Here is a 20327-nt window from a genome sequence, read left to right as displayed (position 1 = left end):
CAAAGTCCTCAAGTCAAATTCTTATACACCGAGCAAAGCCTGGATTTCTCTCTTGTATCATAAATGTCTGTTCTTGCTTTAGTGGCACAAGATGAATCCCCATCTTCACTTAGTCAAATGTAACTCATACTCTCATGATAAAGGTTAACTAGCCTGTTAAAGAAAAACTATTAAAAAAAATAACATACGTCCACTCAGCATTTGGAACATTTCGTGGAAGAGTTATAGTGTGCAAGAGTACATGGCAACCAATCACAGGTCTGCTTTCATTTGTTTGAAATTGCAATGAGCTGCTAAATGCTGACTTGCTGCCGTAAGTTCTGGAACCTTACTGCACTTACATCATGGTATTAAATTATGTGATTTATTTTTTATACATTTAGGATTGTCCCATACCAAATTGCAAGCATGCTAAATTTTTGGTTAGTGGTCATTGTACAGCATTCAGGGTTGTCATAGTATGTATGTCTTACCTCTTAATCCTAGGCTATTTTTTTCACAATAATTGGGAGAGGGGATGGACAGTTTCAGTAGTCTTTTGTTTTTATTATTTTATTATCTATTATTCAGTTTTTTTATTTATTATTTTTTTATTTATTTTTTCTGGGAGAGAGTGGGGGGGGGGGGGGGGGGGGGTTATGGGCCAGTCATGGTATCAGTAGGGCAGTGGTTAGCGTCAGTACTTTATTATCTTATATTATTTTTTATATATTTATTTATATTTTTATATATTTATTGTATTAATTAATTTTTTTCTCAGCATATGAATGGACAGGAGACAGAGGCTCCTGCTGCCCATTCATAAACTGAAGCAGAGTAAGCATAGGTTACTCTGCTCAGTTATCAGAGGACACACAGGAATGAGCAGTAGCAATTGCTCATTGTGTCCAATTCCTCCTCTCTCAATCCTGACACATCTCCTGACAGCAGCTGGCGGGAGAGAAGAGAAGGGAAGCCGGCTACAGGGGGATGAGGAGGGCAGAGGAAGAGCAAGACACAGGGCCGGAGGAGGACACAAAGGGGGGCCAGAGCCAGGAGGAGAAGGACACAGAGGGGGTACAGAGAAGGAGGACATGGAGGGTGCCGGAGCCCGGGGGAGGAGGAGGACATGGAGTGGGTACAGAGAAGAAGGACGCGGAGGGGGGCCAGAGCAAGGAGGAGGACAGGAAGGGGGTACAGAGAGAAAGACACGAGGGGGCCGGTGTCCTTTCGAGAAATGTCCCCCATCGGATAGTGTCTGCCCTATACTGTGCTTGCGCAATACAGAGGACAAAGGAGACGCCAAACAGCTGATCGTCAGCTCTACACGGCCCATGCTCACTACATTCTGCCCTGAGTCCAGGTTCAAGCCTCACCATCCAAGTGGACAAACAGACAGACTATAAATATGCCGAGCGCAGCGAGGCTGTGCCCGAAGCGTGGCGAGCGAAGTGAGCCCGCGAGGAGCCCTCTTAAAAAGTGCTCACAACATTGGCAGCATCTGACAAAATGTACTATTAAGTGCGCAGGAGCCGTGTACAGCTGATAATCATCTGTTCATCTTCGGAGACTTTTGGCGTCTCCTTTGTCCTCGATACTGCTCAAGCGATGCGCCTGCGCAGTACAAGGTGGACACTATCTGATGGGGGGACCTTTCTCCTCAGAACACCGGAGCCTGGGGTAGGAGGATGACACAGAGGGGGTCAGAGCCTGGGGTAGGAGGAGGACACAGAGGGGGCCAGAGCCTGGGGGAGAAGGAGGACACAGGGGACAGTTGGGATGATCGGTGTGGCAGTAGGGACAGCTGCAAGCACCCATCTCCCCATATGGCATTTCAGCTAACAGTTGCAGGAGGCAGAGGAGGAGAAGCGGCTGTCACCCTGCACCCATCTTTGGTATGCCACTGTACCCAGGGTTCTCATTTATGCAAGTTGACAGGCTCCAAGATGTCTGAAATGAGCCTTGCAGTTTTTTTTGCAGGACTGGTAAAGCCTGGATTTGGTTCTGAAGTCCAGAGACTTTATAGAGATTTGGGAGGAATGAAGCCTTTAATCCTGTGTCCACATTTTACTAGAAATTAGCATCCTGATTGCGTAGATGTGCACAACCCTTTTAGTATAGGAACTGTCTTTGGTTCAGGGCTCTCTCCCCTGGAGACAACTTTCTGCAAGAGCAGCATGTATGAACAAATGCTAGAAGAGTGTCTCATCTGGCCTCACAAAGAGGTAATCTGATTGGACCAAGCCATCACCTAAGAAACTAAGAGAATTAGACAGGAGCCTGTGCAGCCCCAAGTTGGGCAGTTGGTTTGACGCAAGGCTGAATGAGATAATGTGGAGAAAGGCTCAGGGACTACATTGTCTGCATATCCAGGAGGCTGGAAAATTTATATTTGCCATTGTGATGCTGAAAACGCCTGTGAGGGTAACCTTCTGTGTGTGTTTTGAATGTTACTTTTTAATGAAAGTGGGCAAAAAGCCCTGAAATGTACTATACTTCACTGGCTGGAATAAAGTTCATGGAAAGCGCAAACTTTGAGTAAACCCCACGCACACATTTCTTCATACCACTTATACAGTGTACAGCTATTGTGACATAACAATCTTATGATCATTGATACATGCAGTACTATGGCTATTACCTCACCATCTTATGATTTTGCTTGCACCTTTATAAAAATAGATTATGATTGGAAATGGTTACATCTGTAATAGAGTTTTCAAGCAATATGTTTCTGTTGGGTAAGGAGGACATCTTTCCCAACCATAAAATTTTTTGATAGTTTATTTTCCTTCAGAATATGAAAAAAAAAGGAACAAAGAACTATTCAAAAGGTTCCAGCACTGAACAAAGTTAATGAAAATCAAAATATAATTTTTCTGATTCAGATCAAATTCCTACATCAAAGCTAATGGCTACTAGCCTGAATCTAGTCCCATCGTAACGAAATTACGTCATCACGTTCTGAAAGATCGGATTTTTCGACAACTTAGTCCAACCGTGTGTATGCAACAGTTTCGGACACAATCCGTCAGACTAAATCTGACGGAGAAAATCCGACGGATTTGGTTGTGGAAATCTCTGACCCTGTGTACAGGGGCTTAGACAGCATAATTCGATTTATTGCAGGCTGGCTGGTAGGTTGAGATTGGAATTTTTCTTTGTTGTTTTGTTGACAACAGTTAACAGTACCTATACTTTTAGATTCAGAAAAATGCTTTTGTTGTTGGCATACAATGTCTTGGCAGGGGACCTGCTATTTAAAACACCCGGAAGTATGTGCAGCGGTGCCCAAGGCTCTTTAAAAGAACAAAGATTTAAAGCAGACCATACACTGCAAGATCTATGGATTCCCCCATCCATGCTAAATAGTAGTCATGGATAAATCTTCTCTGGTTATTGTATTATGATAATTGGCACCCGCGGCTGTCCTGAACAATGGCTTCGTATGATTGGATGCAGCTGCAGCAGATTGAAGGATGACAGGTGGGAGGATGCTGACAGGAGCAGCCAGGGCTCAAATTTTGGCTGGTTCATTGGTGCAAGTATGCGCCTTCTTCTGTCACATGGTATTTTTATTTTATTCCGTGCCACTTTAATCTGAACCTAAATTTATACTTCCATGGCTACAGAGTAAATACTGTATTATGATAACTAATCACCATAATACTGGTGGTAATAATACTATTGTGCTAAAAATATAATGTGTTTAAAATTGTTCACACCTATATAGGAGGAACCACACCTACTGTATAAACAAGCAACCAAATTTACATTGCTGAAAAACCTGAACCGAAATCCGATGATTTGGGGAGGTGACACTGAAAACTGCAGTCGGGAATTATGATGTCGCCATTCTTTCTCGGCACATTTCACAAGACTGGGATAAACAAAATGACACATTTCTGGCAGATAAGACTATTTACATATGTCTATTTCACGTGTATAATTTAGCTGATTGTACCCAGTTGTTCTTAAACCATTCATAGGCATTTAGATCATTGTCACCCTATCGACATAAAGACCATTTATTCTATGTGCAGCCTGTAAAATCATCAGAATTTGATTAGCTGATTGAACCTTTAGCATCTGTTGTTGCTCATAGTGCAGATATATGCTGCTCTAGATACATGTAGATATGGTGGGAGCCGTCATACATGTTCCGTGTGTCATCTATAGTCAATGGCCAGGTTTATTCTTATTAAAGATACACTATATTACCAAAAGTATTGGGATGCCTGCCTTTACACGCACATTAACTTTTTTTTTCTTGAAAACTACAGCCCTGGAAGGATTTGCCCCCTTAATGACCAGCCCATTTTTTTCGATTTGGCACTGCGTCGCTTTAAATGACAATTGCACGGTCGTGCGGCGCTGTACCCAAGCAAAATTTATGTCCTTTTTTCCCCACAAATAGAACTTTCTCAGCTTCAGTGTCTTCCCCCCACGTCTCCTCCTCGGCGGCCTCCCCCCCTGCTTCTGCTCCTTGCCAAAATGGTTGCTTCTCCTCTCGGCCAATCGGGTCTTAAGATTTGCTTTCTAATTGACCAGGAGGAGAAGCAGGAAGACAATAGCGAATATTAATTTGCTATAGTCACACAACTTCACCCTTTTTGAAGCCAATTAGAGCCTCAGGCTCTAATCATGTGCTTTAGAAAAAACAAAAACATTTAAATACATGTGTCTGGTGCCCTGCATGTTGATTAGGGGCTGGGCGCATGGATTAGGGGGCAGCACCCCTCTGCCCCTCTGGGGGCGGCTGCCACTGCTTCTACTCATGATTACTCTCCCCACTGGCTTTCCTCCATTTACGCCACAACAAATCCTACATGTCCTAGGTGCCGCACTTTGGTGGGCACGTTCATACATAAGGTTTGGTCTTGCCCTCAGCTACAGGTCTTTTGGGATGCAGTGGTGTCAGAGGTAGGGGTAATTAGTGGTTTGATGATTGATTGATTAAGATCCACTTATGCTACTGCTGGGTATATGTGACACGACTGCTACCACGGTCTACAAATGTCTTTTTCTGTTTTATGCATTTTATTATGCCAGGAAAGCTATTCTAATAAAATCGAATGTGCCAGACCCCCCTACAATATTCCAATGGTACACTTTAATTAATATTGTCCCCCCATTGTACAAGCTCACTTACCTGGGTCGTAATTGCCCCAAAAGGTTCCACAACATTTGGAAATTCTGGGTTAAGGCCCATGACCTCACAATTTGACGGTCTTCCAAATGTCCCTGTCTCGCCATCTCCCACGTACCCCCTTTTCTCCCCCATATTTTTCTTCCCTTCCTTACTTCCACTTTTTACCCCTATCTCCCACTCCACATTATGTCTCAATTTTTAGGGAGCTATGCCCCCCTGCTTACTGTGTTATGGAACATTTCTTATTGCTCTTTCTGGGTGTACACTCTTGCATACTATAAGGTTTGTTGCCACTTAATGTGATGGTTCCTAATATAGAATAACGTGATAATATCTGCTATATCACTGGGGTGACATGTTGGCTTCCCTGACCTGTAGTTGTGATCACATATGATGCGAAAGTTAACCTGTGTGAATTGTATGCTGGGAATTAGGCTTAAAGTGATTGTAAGGCTTCATCTTTTTTTTAAAATAACAAGCATGCCATACTTACCTCCACTGTGCAGCTTGTTTTGCAGTGTGGCCCGATCCTCGACTTCTGGTTTCCCCCGGCGGCTCTCGCGGCTCCTCCTCTTAGCAGATAACCCCCTAGGAGAACCGCTCTCCCGGCGGAGTTACCTTGTGGGCACACTCCCAAGTCTAGCATTTGCTTCCATAGACACTAATACTGGACTCAGCCCTGCCCTCTGCGGCCGCGTCATTGGATTTGATTGACATCAGCGGAATCCAATGGCTGCGCTGCTATCAATCTATTTAATGGAGACTCAGGACCCCGCGCAGAGAGGGAAAGTGTGTTTCCGCCGAGTGAATGAAGGGGCTCAGGTAAGTAACCCGGGGGGAGGGAGGTACTGCAGGGGACAGTCACTGGCAGAAGTTTTTTCACCTTTAAGCATAGGATGCATTAAAGTGATTGTAACGGATCGTTTTTTTTAACCGCTTCCCGACCGGCGCACGACGATGTACATTGGCAGAATGACACGGACAGACAAATGGGCATACAGGTACATCCCTTTAAATTTGCCGCCGTGCCATCGCGTGGACCCCCGTGAGTGATCTGTAAAACACAGCCACAACACCCACAGTTAGAAACACGGCCCTAGGACACACTTAACCCCTACACTGCCACCTCCTGGTTAACCCCTTCACTGCCAGTGTAATTTACATAGGAATCAGTGCATTTGTATAGCACTGATTGCTGTATAAATGACAATGGTCCCAAAAATGTGTCAAAAATGTCTGATGTGTCCACCATAATGTCGCAGTCACAATAAAAATCGCTGATCGCCGCCATTACTAGTAAAAAAAAATTATTAATAAAAATGCCATAAAACTACTTTCTAAACGCTATAACTTTTGGGCCAACCAATCAATAATCGCTTATTGCAATTTTTTTTACCAAAAATATGTAGAAGAACACGTATCCTAAACTGATGATAAAAAAATGTTTTTTATATATTTTTTGGGGATATTTATTATAGCAAAAAGTAAAAAATAATGCTTTTTTTTTAAAATTGTCGCCTTTTTTTGTTTATAGCGCAAAAAATAAAACCGCAGAGGTGATCAAATGCCACCAAAAGAAAGCTCAATTTGTGGGAAAAAAAGATCATCAATTTTGTTTGGGAGCCACGTCGTACGACTGCGCAATTGTCAGTTAAAGCGACGCAGTGCCGAATCGCAAAAAGTGCTCTGGTCTTAAGCCAGCAAAATGGTCCGGCACTGTGCAGCTCATTTTGCACAGAGTGGCCCCGAATATCCTCTTCTGGGTTCCCCCGGCGGCATCAGATAACCCCCTGGTGACTGCCAGGTGTTTTTTCCCCTTAATGCATAGGATGCATTTAGATGAAAAAACACGAGGGTTTACAACCTCTTTAATGTACACAGGATATTAATATCAACAGGGGCACTCTGTGATCTTAAATAACAAAAGTCAGTTGGCTCCCTTTAAATTCTCATCTAATTCCAGCCACACATAATGAAAGTGATTTCTACTGCTCTCAACCAGCTTTAATTTGTGATACCAACGAAATGGATCAAGCCAACTTACCGCCAATTGTTTAGATCCTTTCACTATATTGACAGTAACTCTTGTTTGTAGGTTGCTTTCATTTTGGCTATTTTATTTCAGATTGCATCCTGGTTGAAAGTGTTTGAAATTGCTTAAAAATTTTTTCTTGTGTTTGAACAGCTTTAGGACCTTGCAGCCAACCATATTGCCTTTATTATAATCTAGTACAGCCTTTCTCAACCTTTTCAACACAGAGGAACCCTTGAAATAGTTCTCTGGTCTTGGGGAAAACCCCTGCTAAAAATTAGACATCTACAACTCAAGATACATTAGTGTGATGGTCAGTGGGACGAATGGTCCTTACACTTGTGGTCGTTGGAAACAATTACCTCCTTACAGATAGTTAAAAAGATCAATGTGTAAGTGGGAACTTATCTGAGAGGCAGAAATTACCCAATGCTGAAGGAACCCCTAGCAACTTCTGGATGAACCCTGGTTGAGAATCACTGATCTAGTACTTATTCCTGAGGAGATCATGTATTAGGCCTCTCTTAAGACTTGTGCAAAGTGATGTCTTAGCCCTTGTACACACGGTCGGACATTCCGACAACAAAATCCGTCGGATTTTGTCTGACAGATTTTGTCCGAAACTTGTGTTGCATACACACGGTCGGACAAAGTTGTTGTAAAATCCGATCGTTCAGAACGTGATGAGGTTTTTTCGTTACGACGGGACTACATTCAGGCTAGTAGCCAATAGCTTTGGTCTAGGAATTTGATCTGAGCATGCGTGGCACTTTGTCCGATCGGAATTCTTTACACACAATCAGACAAAGTCCGATCGGATCATGTTATCGGAAAGTTTTATAGCCCAGCTCTAAAACTTTGTCCGTCGGATATTCCGACGGAAACAGTCCGATGGAGCCCGCACACAGTCGGATTATCCGACAACAAGGTCTGATCGGACATTTTCCATCAGAATGTCCGACCGTGTGTACAAGGGCTAAGGGATCTTTTTTCACACTGAGCTTCCAATGTTTGAAAGTCACAATCCTAATCATCTTCGGGTGAGCTAACACGACCAATAACTTTGGTCAAGTGACTTTTACTAAAAGAGATGCTTCTTTCATCATTGGTAAGTATTTTGATTGCACTCTTCCTTATTGAATTTATAGTGGGGAAAATGGTAAGGAGAGGTTGGGATAGGTCCACTTTACTTCATCATTTCATTTTATTGAGGCATCTGCAAAAATACAAGCTAGTTCCCAGGTTTCTTTTTGAAAAAATATATGGTTGCTGTATATTATGACATGTCAGGAATATATTCATTCAGATTCATAAAGTTACTTAAAAGGTTCTCTTTAATCTTTCTGATAAATTCTGAGAGCAACATGAGGCTATTTTGGGTCCTGCTTTATTGCAGAGAAGTGAGAACTCTTTATTGCACATTGCAGAAGTGATTATCGGATAGGTAATGTGTAAATCTATCTAGATTTTAACAAAATATTATATCAGGTCTGTGTTCTACCATGTATTTAAAACTCTGTAACAAATTCTTATTCTGTCTTGAAGCCTCTGTGCATATTATAGCAGTGGCCTAATGTTTGCCCCCAGGATAATGAACAGATACAATTCTGTGTATATCTGTGCAATGAAGCTATGAGTTTCTCCCCTGAACTCTTCCTGGTATAGACAAGTACGGAGGTGAAAAGAAATGTAAGTGCAGGGCATACATGATGGGGTTGAAGGAACTACCAGACTGCAATAGGTTAAAGAGAGGCCGGGGCTGTTTAGACAAAATAAATGGGCCCTTACCTGATTGGAGGAGTTTAGTGCAGGATAGGGAGGAGCTGGATAATTAGTGAAGGGAGGAACGAGGAGGCATCAGTTGCAGGTGGTAAGACGGTGGTGGAACGTACTGCCCTCCCGCCCTAGTGGAGAAGTTTGGAGGTACTTCATGCAGGTGTGGTGATTGGAGTCCTTGACGAGGGTTAAAAAATTAGGCATTTGATAAAACGGTGGGACCCATCTCAGGTATGGAGTCCTCCTGGTTTGTCTAGTTCAGTCTAGACTACCGAGTAGTAAGGTGGTAGGGGTCTTGGTCAGTTAGTAAGTCCTCGAGGCGGTGTTTGCAGCTGGGGACAGAATCTAACTTAGACGTACCACAGAGTTTGGAAGATGGTGTCGCCAAGGATCTGCAATCATTTATTCATATTAGAGCTGGAGCATTTAAGAAGGTTTATGTTTAAATATGTTTTCTGAGTTAATAAAAGGCCAGGCGGCCATTTAAATACAACACAGTGTCAGTGTTACTTACTGGGGAAAAAAGGGGGGTGTTGGCAGATACATAATTGAGTTGGGGCAGTAAGTTATCTGGACTACTCTAGTCATGTCTGTGTGTAGTTTACATATGCTTCCTACTGTTAGTGGCTTTGGACGGGGGTGATCCAAGGGAGTGAGGTAACAGTGATGTCACAAGAACAAATTGGTAGACTATCATCTAATATCTAATGGTCTGGTGCCCATCATGCAAAGGAGCAGTAATGACAGTCTTGGGTAACACGTACCCAGTATTTGTCTGTCTCATGCAGTTGGTTTCCAGTCTCCAACAACACCTGTAGTATGTCCGCAGTCTGACCTTCTCCTGTAACATTACATATTCTGATAAGCAGCCCCTTTGGTGGTGTCAAGGGATGAAGTTAAGGCCCCCTATATCTCAAGTTAAAAAACTGGTCTATGTGTAGCACCCTGATGTTTAGGCAGGGTGGCTATTAAATGTATATGCCAAGTGATAGTTGCCTTGGCCAATTGATAGGAGGTCAATTTATTTCACGCTAATTCTGAAATTGCTGCACTTCTCTCTTCTGTCACTAGATGGTCGGGTATCTGGTGGCATTAGATAAGACAAGGGCATTGCAAGGACAGATTAGGAATGAATGGGGTGTCTCAGCCAATGGGCATGGATTTTCTTGGGTCCCTTGGCCTGCTGGGAGACCCTATTTATTTGGGTGGAGTCAGGTGATTGGGGTTCTGTGCAACCTGGAAGGCTGTCTGGGTGAAAGTGTGTTGTATTGCGCCGGGCTGCTAGGCCAGAAACCTAAGGCCTATCCTGGGTATATCTGGCTGCTAGACTATCTATATGGAGACCATTGTGAGTAAGCTGAGGCCAGTACCAGAGCAGACATTCACGCTAGCCGGGGACGGTGAATAAGTGGGAAAACTTCAGCAAGTGCCAAGTCAGGGACCCAGCGGGACAGCAGAGGTGATTCTTGTGGAGTGCCAAGCCAGGGACCCAGTGGTGAAGCAGGGGTAACGCTTGAGGAAGATACTGAGTGCTAGCCTGGAAGAGCTCAGGGGATCAATTGGCAGTGGATCAGTAAGTCTAGTGAAAGACTGAAAGCTCAGTGGAGTGAAGTTCTATAATAGGAGATTGTAGGAGAAGTAAAAGAGTTCATTGCAACCTTTGTTAGAAACTGTTACAAGACTGTTGCCATAGGAGACAGTGTTTCTATTCATGCAGATGTGGTGTTTGGCTAAATACCTTTTCCTGCATGGCTGCCTGCCTGTAGAAGTCTCAGAGTCTGCCAATTAACATTGCATCTACTAAAGGGTGTCCTGGCTCCAACCCTCTCTCAAACAGTTCTGTTTAAGAGACAATATATCTCTTTGCATTCAAGAAGTGTCTGGCGCCCATCAATCCACCTTGCATTACACCCACAATGCTTCGTCTAAGTCTGCTACACTTTGCTACATATGATACCTTAAACCCTTGTTTCAGAGCCCAGTAGTGCTAAAGCTATGTCATCTGAAATTATTCAAGCATGGTTGCCAATAAAATGATTAGTGTAATGTGCATATGAACAATTAGCTAAGGTCCAAAAAGTTGGGTTCGGAAAGAGCAAGGGTGATATGTTAAAATGCCAAAAGATCTGTCTGTGAAGGGAAGATCTCACTTGAAAACGAGTCCGTTGGCTAACTGGGTCTTAACTCATATGCTTGACTGGGTGAGTGAATATGATTAGTCAATGGAAGGCAGATATTTCTATTGCTACGTATCTCAGAAGGGAAAAATAGTAAAAAGAGACAAGGTTTTTCGACTTTTTCAGTCATTCGGAGGTGCCTGCTGCTGCTACATACATCAGATTGTTGGTTAAATAGGTCATCTGCCCAACATAATGATTGTGGTTTTTAATCCTTTGTGTTAACTGTAGTTTACACAGCTAGAATTGGTCAACACTGCATACAAAGTCAGCTAAACTGAAAATACCGTCCTGTCAATGCATAAGCAGTTCCTATTTATGTACTTCTAGACCAGCAGGTTCATCCTGAAGCTGGCTCTGCAGAAGAAATTTGAAGCATCACAGGACTTTCTAATTAGAGAAAGTTTTTTTCTTTTTTCACTTGTTAAAATGTTATATATATGTTGATATGCAATTCAGAATTACAAAACAGAATACAATCAAAGAGCCAACAAGTCAACAATGAATGAATAACCGTTTTAGTTCACATTACCTTTGTACAAATGATGAGGTGTAAAGGTAGCAGCAACAGGGGAAAACCAGAATGAAAAACCTATTGCAGTTCAGAGGTTGTCTCACATATGGTGCCATCAGAGGCGTAGCTTGAAGCTAGTGGGCCCGATGCAAAATTTACCTGCCCCCCCCCCCCATCCACTCACCACTTGCACCGTGTGTGCAGATACACCCACCACACGCTAAGATACTCAAAGTGGCTTAAGAGTTTAGAGTTCCCAGAGTTCCTCCTTACATCAGGGGACAGGGATTACCGCTAGAGAATCAGAGGACAGAGACCCCTGGCAGGTCATTTGGCAGGGCTACTTTCCCATTCCAGCACTGTAAACCCCCCCCCAATACACAGGGCTGAAATCACATTCCTTTACACACAGTCTTGGCCTTCATAGGGTGTATCTGGCTTTTATGTTGCCGTTCTGACCTGTGAAATTGTCTGGTCAGAACAGCAGTGTGGTTGCAATAGGCAGATACACCCTGTGCAGATCAAGGCCGACTGGCTGTGTTGTAAAGGAATGTGATTTCAGCATTGTGGAGGAGGAGCGTTATAGAGTGCTGTACTGGTAAAGAAGCTCAGCAGCGGGCATAGCATCCAGGGCGGAGGGGGTGGTCAGGGGATTCTGGGGGGGGGGGGGTGAAATTTAGATCTGGGGGCCAAGCCATGTGACATGAAATCTGGAGCCTGCAACCCCTCAGGAGGTGTTAAGGGATTTGTTTTAGCAATTTCTGAAGGTTTCTCTGTCAGTGTTGGCAGGTGTTGGGGTAAAGTGACCTCCTGGAGGTGCTTGGCTTTTCCCCAGTTGTCAGACACTGAGGGGTGTCTTACCTCACCGGTGACATTGGTCCCATCATGGCTACAGGACAGCACTCTCCTCCTCTTAACTCGCTGAGCTCAGTTACCATTCCATGTTGCCAGCACACAGCACAGACACTTCCCCATCCTGGGCTGTTCTCACCCCATGCTCCTCTCCATTCAGGAAATGGCTCACAGCTTCTCCCCAGCCAATAAGAACAGAGGGGTGCGGACTGTGGAAGGCCAGTACTGGAGTGTGGCTATAGGACCCTAGGGCAGATCGGAGCTGGACTTTGTGGAAGATATGATAATATGACAGGGAGGCTGCAGGGGTCCCCTGGAACTAGGGGCGGGGTTGCGCTTGTGACCCCTGCAACCCCTTATGCTACGCCCATGGGTGCCATCATATGGAAGGCTAAATATCAAAAGATTGGGGGTGGATTATATCTGCTGTTGAAAGGCCAACATCCCTTGATTCAATGTAAATATAGATTTCCCCTTGGGAATGGGACCTTTTTAGGCACAGATTGTGAAACAATATTTTTGCAAAAAAAATCTTCAGATTTATTTAAAGTATCACAAAGAGTATAAAAAAGTATAACAATCAAATGCAGGAAATTGTAAAAACATGTATAAAACATATATACATATATACTGTCTGTTATTTGAGACTCCTTGTCTCTATAAATGTTTTTTAGGTGCTCATTCCCCCTGCTGCTTTGATGCTGAGCTGCATTAGGATTTTCAGGAGAGACGAACTTCAATAGTTGCCTTCAATTTGTTGTTTTTTTCATATTGCACAGCTATTTACTTTCAGGCTTTTCTGAATTATTCCGTCTACACTGCATTCCTTGGCCATCTTGGTCACCCCTGTCCTATCCACTTGATTCATCATTAGACATGTGAGTATGTGAGCGGCAATTAGATGCTGTTTCATCTGTCACCATCATGTTTGTTTCAGTATCTAATTGATGTATAATGCATATCTTTATATTTTTTTAGACTACCATTATCACTATAACTGTATATCGGACCAACCCTGAAGAAGGAGTCTATTGTACTCCGTAACGTGTAGGAATTACGAATGCAATTAGTATTTTGTTTTTACATTATGGATGCTTATATTATGGAGGTTTTCCACTCATTATGTGCATCCGATGGTGCATGTATGATGGTCTAAATATTACATGTTTTACAATTTCCTGTATACTATTTTTATTTTTTTTTATACTCTTTTTGATGCTTTAAATAATTTTGAAGAATTTTTTTAAAAAAATATTGTTTCACAATCTGTGCCTAAAAAAGTCCCATTCCCAAGGGGAAATCTATATTTACACCATATGGAAGGCTGAATATACAGCTGGAGCGACTTCAACAGATTCCTGCAAGATTCGTACACACAATCCAGTTGTTGGCCAACCGAGCGTCTAATTTTTGTCCAAAGGGCGTGTGCCAGGAACTTGGCTTGCATATTAATGGTACACAATTGTCCGCCAACAAACACGAACATAGTGACGTACTACAAGGAATTTCAGCTCTTGAGCGCTACATTTGGGCCCCTTCTGCTAATTTCAAGCTTGGTGAGCATTGATTCCGAGCATGCGTGTTTGTATTTTCGACTTTTGTGTGATGGACTTGTGTACTGACGACACGAAAATCAGACAACAGACCGCTGTCTGCAGAAAATTTACTAGCCTGCCATCCAACATTTGTTGGCTGAAAATTGGACAACCATTGTCAGAAGGAGCGTACTAACGGTAAGATTTTAGGACAACAGTCTGTCAACAGACAATCCCCTGCCAACAATCTGATCTTGTGTAATGTGTATGAGGCTTTGTATATAGGCAAGCTCTGTCCTCACAGCACTCAATGGTTAGATGTGATCCTGCCAGGCTTCTTCTCATTGATATAGTGCTGAGGTAGATAGTGGGAGGTAATCAAGGTGTGTTTTGAAATTTCAAGCTGCATTTTGAGGCAAGGTCACAGTCCACCCTTAGGCCTTCACACCTATGCATTTTTTTAGTGAGTATTCAGTTTTGCAGAAACACAGTCCTGTACATTTAACATGGTTTCCTATGGGTCACGTTCACATCTGTCTATTTTAAGCAAAGGGCCAGGGATTTTTTTCCAGTTTTTAGTTCCATAGACTTTTGACTTGACGTCAAAAACGTGCATTGAAAAATGCAAAATGCCCCTGCAATATGCAAACTGCAACCTGCATAAGTGTAAATCAGGCCTTAGTAAACAATCACATGGGACAATCCAGGTTTATTCTTATTACAGATACACCATATTACCAAAAGTATTGGGACACATGCCTTTACAAGCACATGAACTTTAATGGCATCCCAGTCTTAGTCTGTAGGGTTCAATAATGAGTTGGCCCACCCTTTGCGGCTATAACAGCTTCAACTCTAATGGGAAGGCTGTCCACAAGGTTTAGGAATGTGTCTATGGGACAGTTTGACCATTCTTCCAGAAGTGCATTTGTGAGGTAAGCACTGATGTGGATGAGAAGACCTGATTCGCAGTTTATGCTCTAATTCATCCCAAAGGTGATTTATCGGATTGAGGTCAAGACTCTGTGCAGGACAGTCAAGTTCTTACACCCCAAACTCGCTCATCCATGTCTTTATAAACCTTGCTTTGTGCACTGGTGCACAGTCATGTTGGAACAGGAAGGGGCAATCCCCAAACTATTCTCACAAAGTTGTGTGCATAAAATCGTCCAAAATGTCTTGGTATGCTGATGCCTTAAGAGTTCCCTTCACTGGAACAAATGGGCCAACATCGACCCCTGAAAAACAACCCCACACCATAATCCCCCCTCCACCAAATGATTTGGACCAGTGCATGAAGCAAGGTCCATAAAGACACGGATAAGTGAGTTTGGGGTGGAGGAACTTGACTGGCCTTCACAGAGTCCTGACCTTAACCCGATAGAACACCTTTGGGATGAACTAGAGCGGAGACTGCGAGTCAGGCCTTCTTATCCACATCAGTGTCTGACCTCACAAATGTGCTTCTGGAAGAATGGTCAAAAATTTCCATAGACACACTCCTAAACCTTGTGGAAAGCCTTTCTAGAAGAGTTGAAGCTGTTATAGCTGCAAAAGGTGGGACAACGCAATATGGAACCATACCGACTAAGACTGGAATGCCATTACATTTCATGTGCGTGAAAAGGCAGGTGTCCCAATACTTTTGGAAATATAGTGTATATTCTTAGCCAGAATGTTTTTTACAAAATCTGTTTGGAACTTTTTCATTGTACATGCTGAATCAATTACCAACATGACATGGAATATCCCACACAAAATAGGCTTGTAAAACTGAATATAAGAATGTATATAAAATATAAGACCGAGAATGATGAGATGTGCATGCACAGACCAACCATCTCATAGTATCCTTTTGGCTACTTTCAGCACTAAACAGGAACATTCAAGTTACACAAGTGCTCCTGTTTTAGGTGGTAAAGGAGGGAGTAGGAGAAGGTATCCATACATTCCTTAAGTTAGTGAAAACAGTAACAATTGAGCAATAATCTCTAAGGTGCCCAGTTATTTTATCCTCTGTCAGTACATGGGGCTATCATCACCCTCACAAAGAACACATTGGTAGACTATCATTTAATATGTAATGGCCTGGTGCCCATCCTGCATCTTGGGAGTCACATGCAGCCCTTTGGTCCTTGATGTGTGGTGCTGCAAAGGGGCAATCATGACAGTCTCTGGTAACGTGTGCCCAGTCCTTGTCTGTCTCCTGCAGTAGGTTTCCAATCTCCAACTTTACTTGTACAGTATATCCGCAGCCCGACCATTTCATGTTACATTACATGTCCTGATTGATATAAGCAGCCCCTTGGTGGTATCAAAGGATGGTGTTAAGGCCCCCTATATCTCAAGTTAAAAAACTGGTCTATGGTCACCAATAAAATGGTTTAGTGTAATGTGCAAATGAACAATTAGTTAACGTCCGGAAAGTAGGGTTCAAAAGGAGTAAGGGTGATATGTTCCAATGCCAAAAGATCTGTCTGTGAAGGGAAGATCTGACTACTTGAAACCGAGTCTGTTGGCCAACTGGGTCTTATCTCATATGCTTGACTGGGTGAGTGAATATGATTAGTCAATGGAAGGCAGATATTTCTACTGCTGTGTATCTCAGAAGGGAAAAATAGTAAAGAGTTTTTCAACTTTTTCAGTCATCTGGAGCTGCTGCTGCTACATACATCAGATTATTGGTTAAATAAGTCAACTGCTCAACATATTGTGTTTTTTAACCGTTTGTGTTAACTGTAGTTTACACAAGCTAGAATTGGTCAACGCTGCATACATAGTCAGCTACACTGAAAATACCATCCTGTCAATACATAAGGGCCCTTTCACACGTGCGGACCGTTCAGATCCGCCTGTCAGTTTTTTCAGCGGATCTGAACGGTCGCTCCATACATCTCTAAGGAGCGACAAATGTCCGCTGACATCTGATCTGCCCCGATCCTCTCCGAAAAATCTAGACGGTTGGGTGTCCTATTTTCTATCCATCTGGCGAATCGGATCGGATGAAAACGGGCAGGTGGTCCGTAATCATCCGATCCCCCCATAGAGGAGAGCGGTCTCTCTGACAGGTCTATACCTGCTCAGTGTGCAGAGACAGACTTGTCATCTACCGGCTCAGCGGGGATCAACAGAGCGATCCCTGCTGAGCAAAGGGATTGGCTGGATACAGATCCGCACGTGTGAAAGGGCCCTAAGCAGGTACTATTTATGCACTTCTAGACCAGCAGGTTCGTCCTGAAGCTGGCTCTGCAGAAGGAATTTAAAGCATCACAGGACTTTCTTTTTTTTTTTTTTTTTTTTTTAAGGGTAAATTTTATTAAAATTTTCAAAAATGTTGTACAATTGCATTCCACGGTACATATTCAAGTATATTATATTATAGTTACTGCTTCTTCTCAATAAAACAAAGTAAACCTATTGCAGGATTGTTAACCAAGTTTTGTGTTTCATTTGTGTCCCATCCTGCTTTCAAGAAGACAACATCATTTATGTCTATTTCTGTGAAGTCTCACCTGACCCTTGTTCATAGCTATCTTAGTTCTACTACATCTATTCATCAGCTATTTGTCTCCTGAGACATATTTTATCCAACCTGCCCATACTTTCTCAAACTTCTTAGGGCAACCTCTAGCAGTGTAGTTTAATTATTTATACATTGGCAATGCTTTGTTAACAAGCATCACCCATTTTTGAAGAGATGGAGGAGTTGGGTTCCTCCATCTCATGGCCAGAGCTTTCTTAGCATAGCAAAAGACTATTCTTAAAAGGGTTTTCTGTGAGTTTGATATCTCTTCCTCCTCCAGGTCTCCCAAAAGACATCTGGCTGGGGAATAGACCTTTGGAAGGTCCAGGGTATCTTCCAGTTATTTCAGTACTGCTTTCCAAACTCTATCACGGGACTTTCTAACTAGAGAAAGTTTTTTCTTTTTCACTTGTTAAAATATTATATATATGTTGATATGCAATTTAGCATTACAATACAGAATACATTCGAAGAACCAACAAGTCAACAATAAATGAATAACGTTCTATAGTTTTAGTTTACATTACCTTTGTACGGATGATGAGCGGTAAAGGTAGCAGCAACAGGGGAGTGAAAACCAGAATGAAGAACCTCTTGCAGCTCAGAAGTTGTCTCACATATGGTGCCATCATATGGAAGGCTGAATATACAGCTGGAGTAACTTCAACAGATTCCTGCAAGACTGAGATCCAGGCAAGCTCTGTCCTCACAGCACTCAATGGTTAGATGTGATCCTGCCAGGCTTCCTCTCATTGATATAGTGCTGAGGTAGATAGTGGGAGGTAATCAAGGTGTGTTTTGAAATTTCAAGCTGCATTTTGAGGCAAGGTCACAGTCCACCCTTAGTAGACAATCACAAGGGAGGAGAAAGTCATCCTGCGGAGCTGTCAGCCAGCCTGTATCCTGACAAGAGATAAATAAGAAGGTTACATCCCAATAATTGCATTGGCTGTGCGCATACCAAGCATCTATATTTCAAAGCAGCCTACTACCGAGTTGACTATCTTGTAGATTCTTTGGAATGATTTGTAGTGTAACCTCTTTCCTACTCTTAGCTTGAGTCAGAGAAGTTACTCACAGTTCTGCTGGGAGCTGTCCAAGCACATTAACACACATCAGTACAGAGCATGCCATTATATTCATTTGGGAGTGTACTTTACTGCTGTCTACTGGGGAATTTTGGAAATACACATTGGGCAAGTTGCTAAAAAAACATAAGATAAGTGAATCAATCAAATCTTATCTGCCATGAAAGAAAGATGGAGGCATCCATTGAGGTTGATATACTAAAGGCAAATAGACTGTGCACTTTGCATATGCAATTGTGCTCCGCAAGAGCATTTGCTCCAGAACTGAGTAAATCAGGGGTAGCTCTGCTGACCTCCATCATTATGTGCAAGCAAAATACTGTTTATTTCTTTTTTCCTTGCTTGTGCACAGTCTATTTGCCGTTAGTAGATCAACATTTCTGGCCTTTCCTTAACCACTTGCTTACAGGGCACTTAAACCCCCCTCCTGTCCAGACCAATTTTCAGCTTTCAGCGCTGTTGCATTTTGAATGACAATTACGCGTTCATGCAATAGTATACCCAAATTAAATTTTTATCATTTTTTGCCCACAAATAGAGCTTTCTTTTTGTGGTATTTGATCACCTCTGCAGTTTTTATTTTTTGTTAAAAAAATGTAAAAACCAAATTAAAATTTTATTTTATTTTATATTTTGTTATAAAATTTTAAAACAGGTAATTTTTCTCCTTCATTGATGTACGCTGATGAGGCTGCACTGATAGGCACCGATAGGTGGCAGTGATGGACACGGATGGGTGGCAATAATGGGCACTGATCGGTTACACTGATAGGCAGCACTGCTAGGTGGCACTTGTGGGAATTGATAGGTGGCACTCATGGGCATTGATAGGTGGCACTGGTGGGCACTGGCAGGTGGCAATAGCAAGTGGCACTGGCAGGGGGTACTGGTGGGCACAGATGAGGCATAATTGCCTCTTCCTCTTCGGGACCAATGCCCCTTGTAGATGAGCCAGTGATCTGCTTTTTTTTCTCCTCATGCTGTCAGCATGAGGAGAAAAAAAAATCGATTACCGAGCTTTTGTTTACATCATGTGATCTGCTGTCATTGGCTGACAGCTGATCACATGGTAAGGGGCCTGGACCGGCCCCTTACGTGGATCGGTGTTTACCTGAGTATCAGTGACTCGGTGATCACAGTGTACCCCGTGCGTGGCCTACAGGGCGCGCGCAGGGAGCATGCACAGGGGAGGCCGTCATATGACGGCCTCCCGGAAATTCAGGTCCACACTGTGGCCGTCATTTGGCTATAGCACAGACGTCAAACGGTTAAAGAAAATAATAATGATAAAAAAAAGGTATTTTTTGAACTTCTTGACAACCATGTAACACATACAATATATGCAGAGGCAGGAACGTTGTATCTACAGCAACCTGGGGCTGTGTGCTGAGAGCACGTTCATAGCACGTTCATAGTAAAAATAAAAATCTTCAAAATTGTGGGCATGTTCTGTAACTTAAATGATGCAAATTCTCAAACAATCCATGTTAATTCCAGGTTGTGAGGCAACAAAACACGAAAAATGCCAAGGAGGGTGACTTTACAAGGCACTGTAATAATAAACAAGAAAACCAACTAATCAAAGACAAACACACTTTGGGATTCAATCAACTTAATAGATTGTAAGCTCCATGAGCAGGGCCCTCCTATTCCTTCTGTATTAAACTGTATTGTAATTGTACTGTCCTCCTTCTACATT

The 20327-nt window shown here is 42.7% G+C and overlaps 1 protein-coding gene across 3 annotated transcripts in view; it reads right to left on the bottom strand.

The window, feature by feature from the left end:
* Window positions 1-18673, bottom strand: part of SLC13A5 (solute carrier family 13 member 5) — a 178676-nt gene extending 160003 nt beyond the window's left edge. Inside the window, exons 1-2 of one of the 3 annotated variants that reach the window (XM_077480450.1) lie at window positions 18619-18673; window positions 18068-18443 (exon numbers count right to left, since the gene is read on the bottom strand). In XM_077480450.1, the coding sequence (XP_077336576.1) occupies window positions 18068-18172 (105 nt within the window). In that variant the 5' untranslated portion in view covers window positions 18173-18443; window positions 18619-18673. The other 2 variants (XM_077480449.1, XM_077480452.1) reach the window with 2 other exon arrangements.
* Window positions 18674-20327: the final 1654 nt, after the last annotated feature.

Source organism: Lithobates pipiens, unplaced genomic scaffold, assembly GCF_037356315.1.
Source record: "Lithobates pipiens isolate NorthernLeopardFrog02 unplaced genomic scaffold, aLitPip1_a1.2 Scaffold_16, whole genome shotgun sequence".
Taxonomy (NCBI): Eukaryota; Metazoa; Chordata; class Amphibia; order Anura; family Ranidae; genus Lithobates; species Lithobates pipiens.
This window is presented reverse-complemented; position numbering and strand designations above follow the sequence as displayed.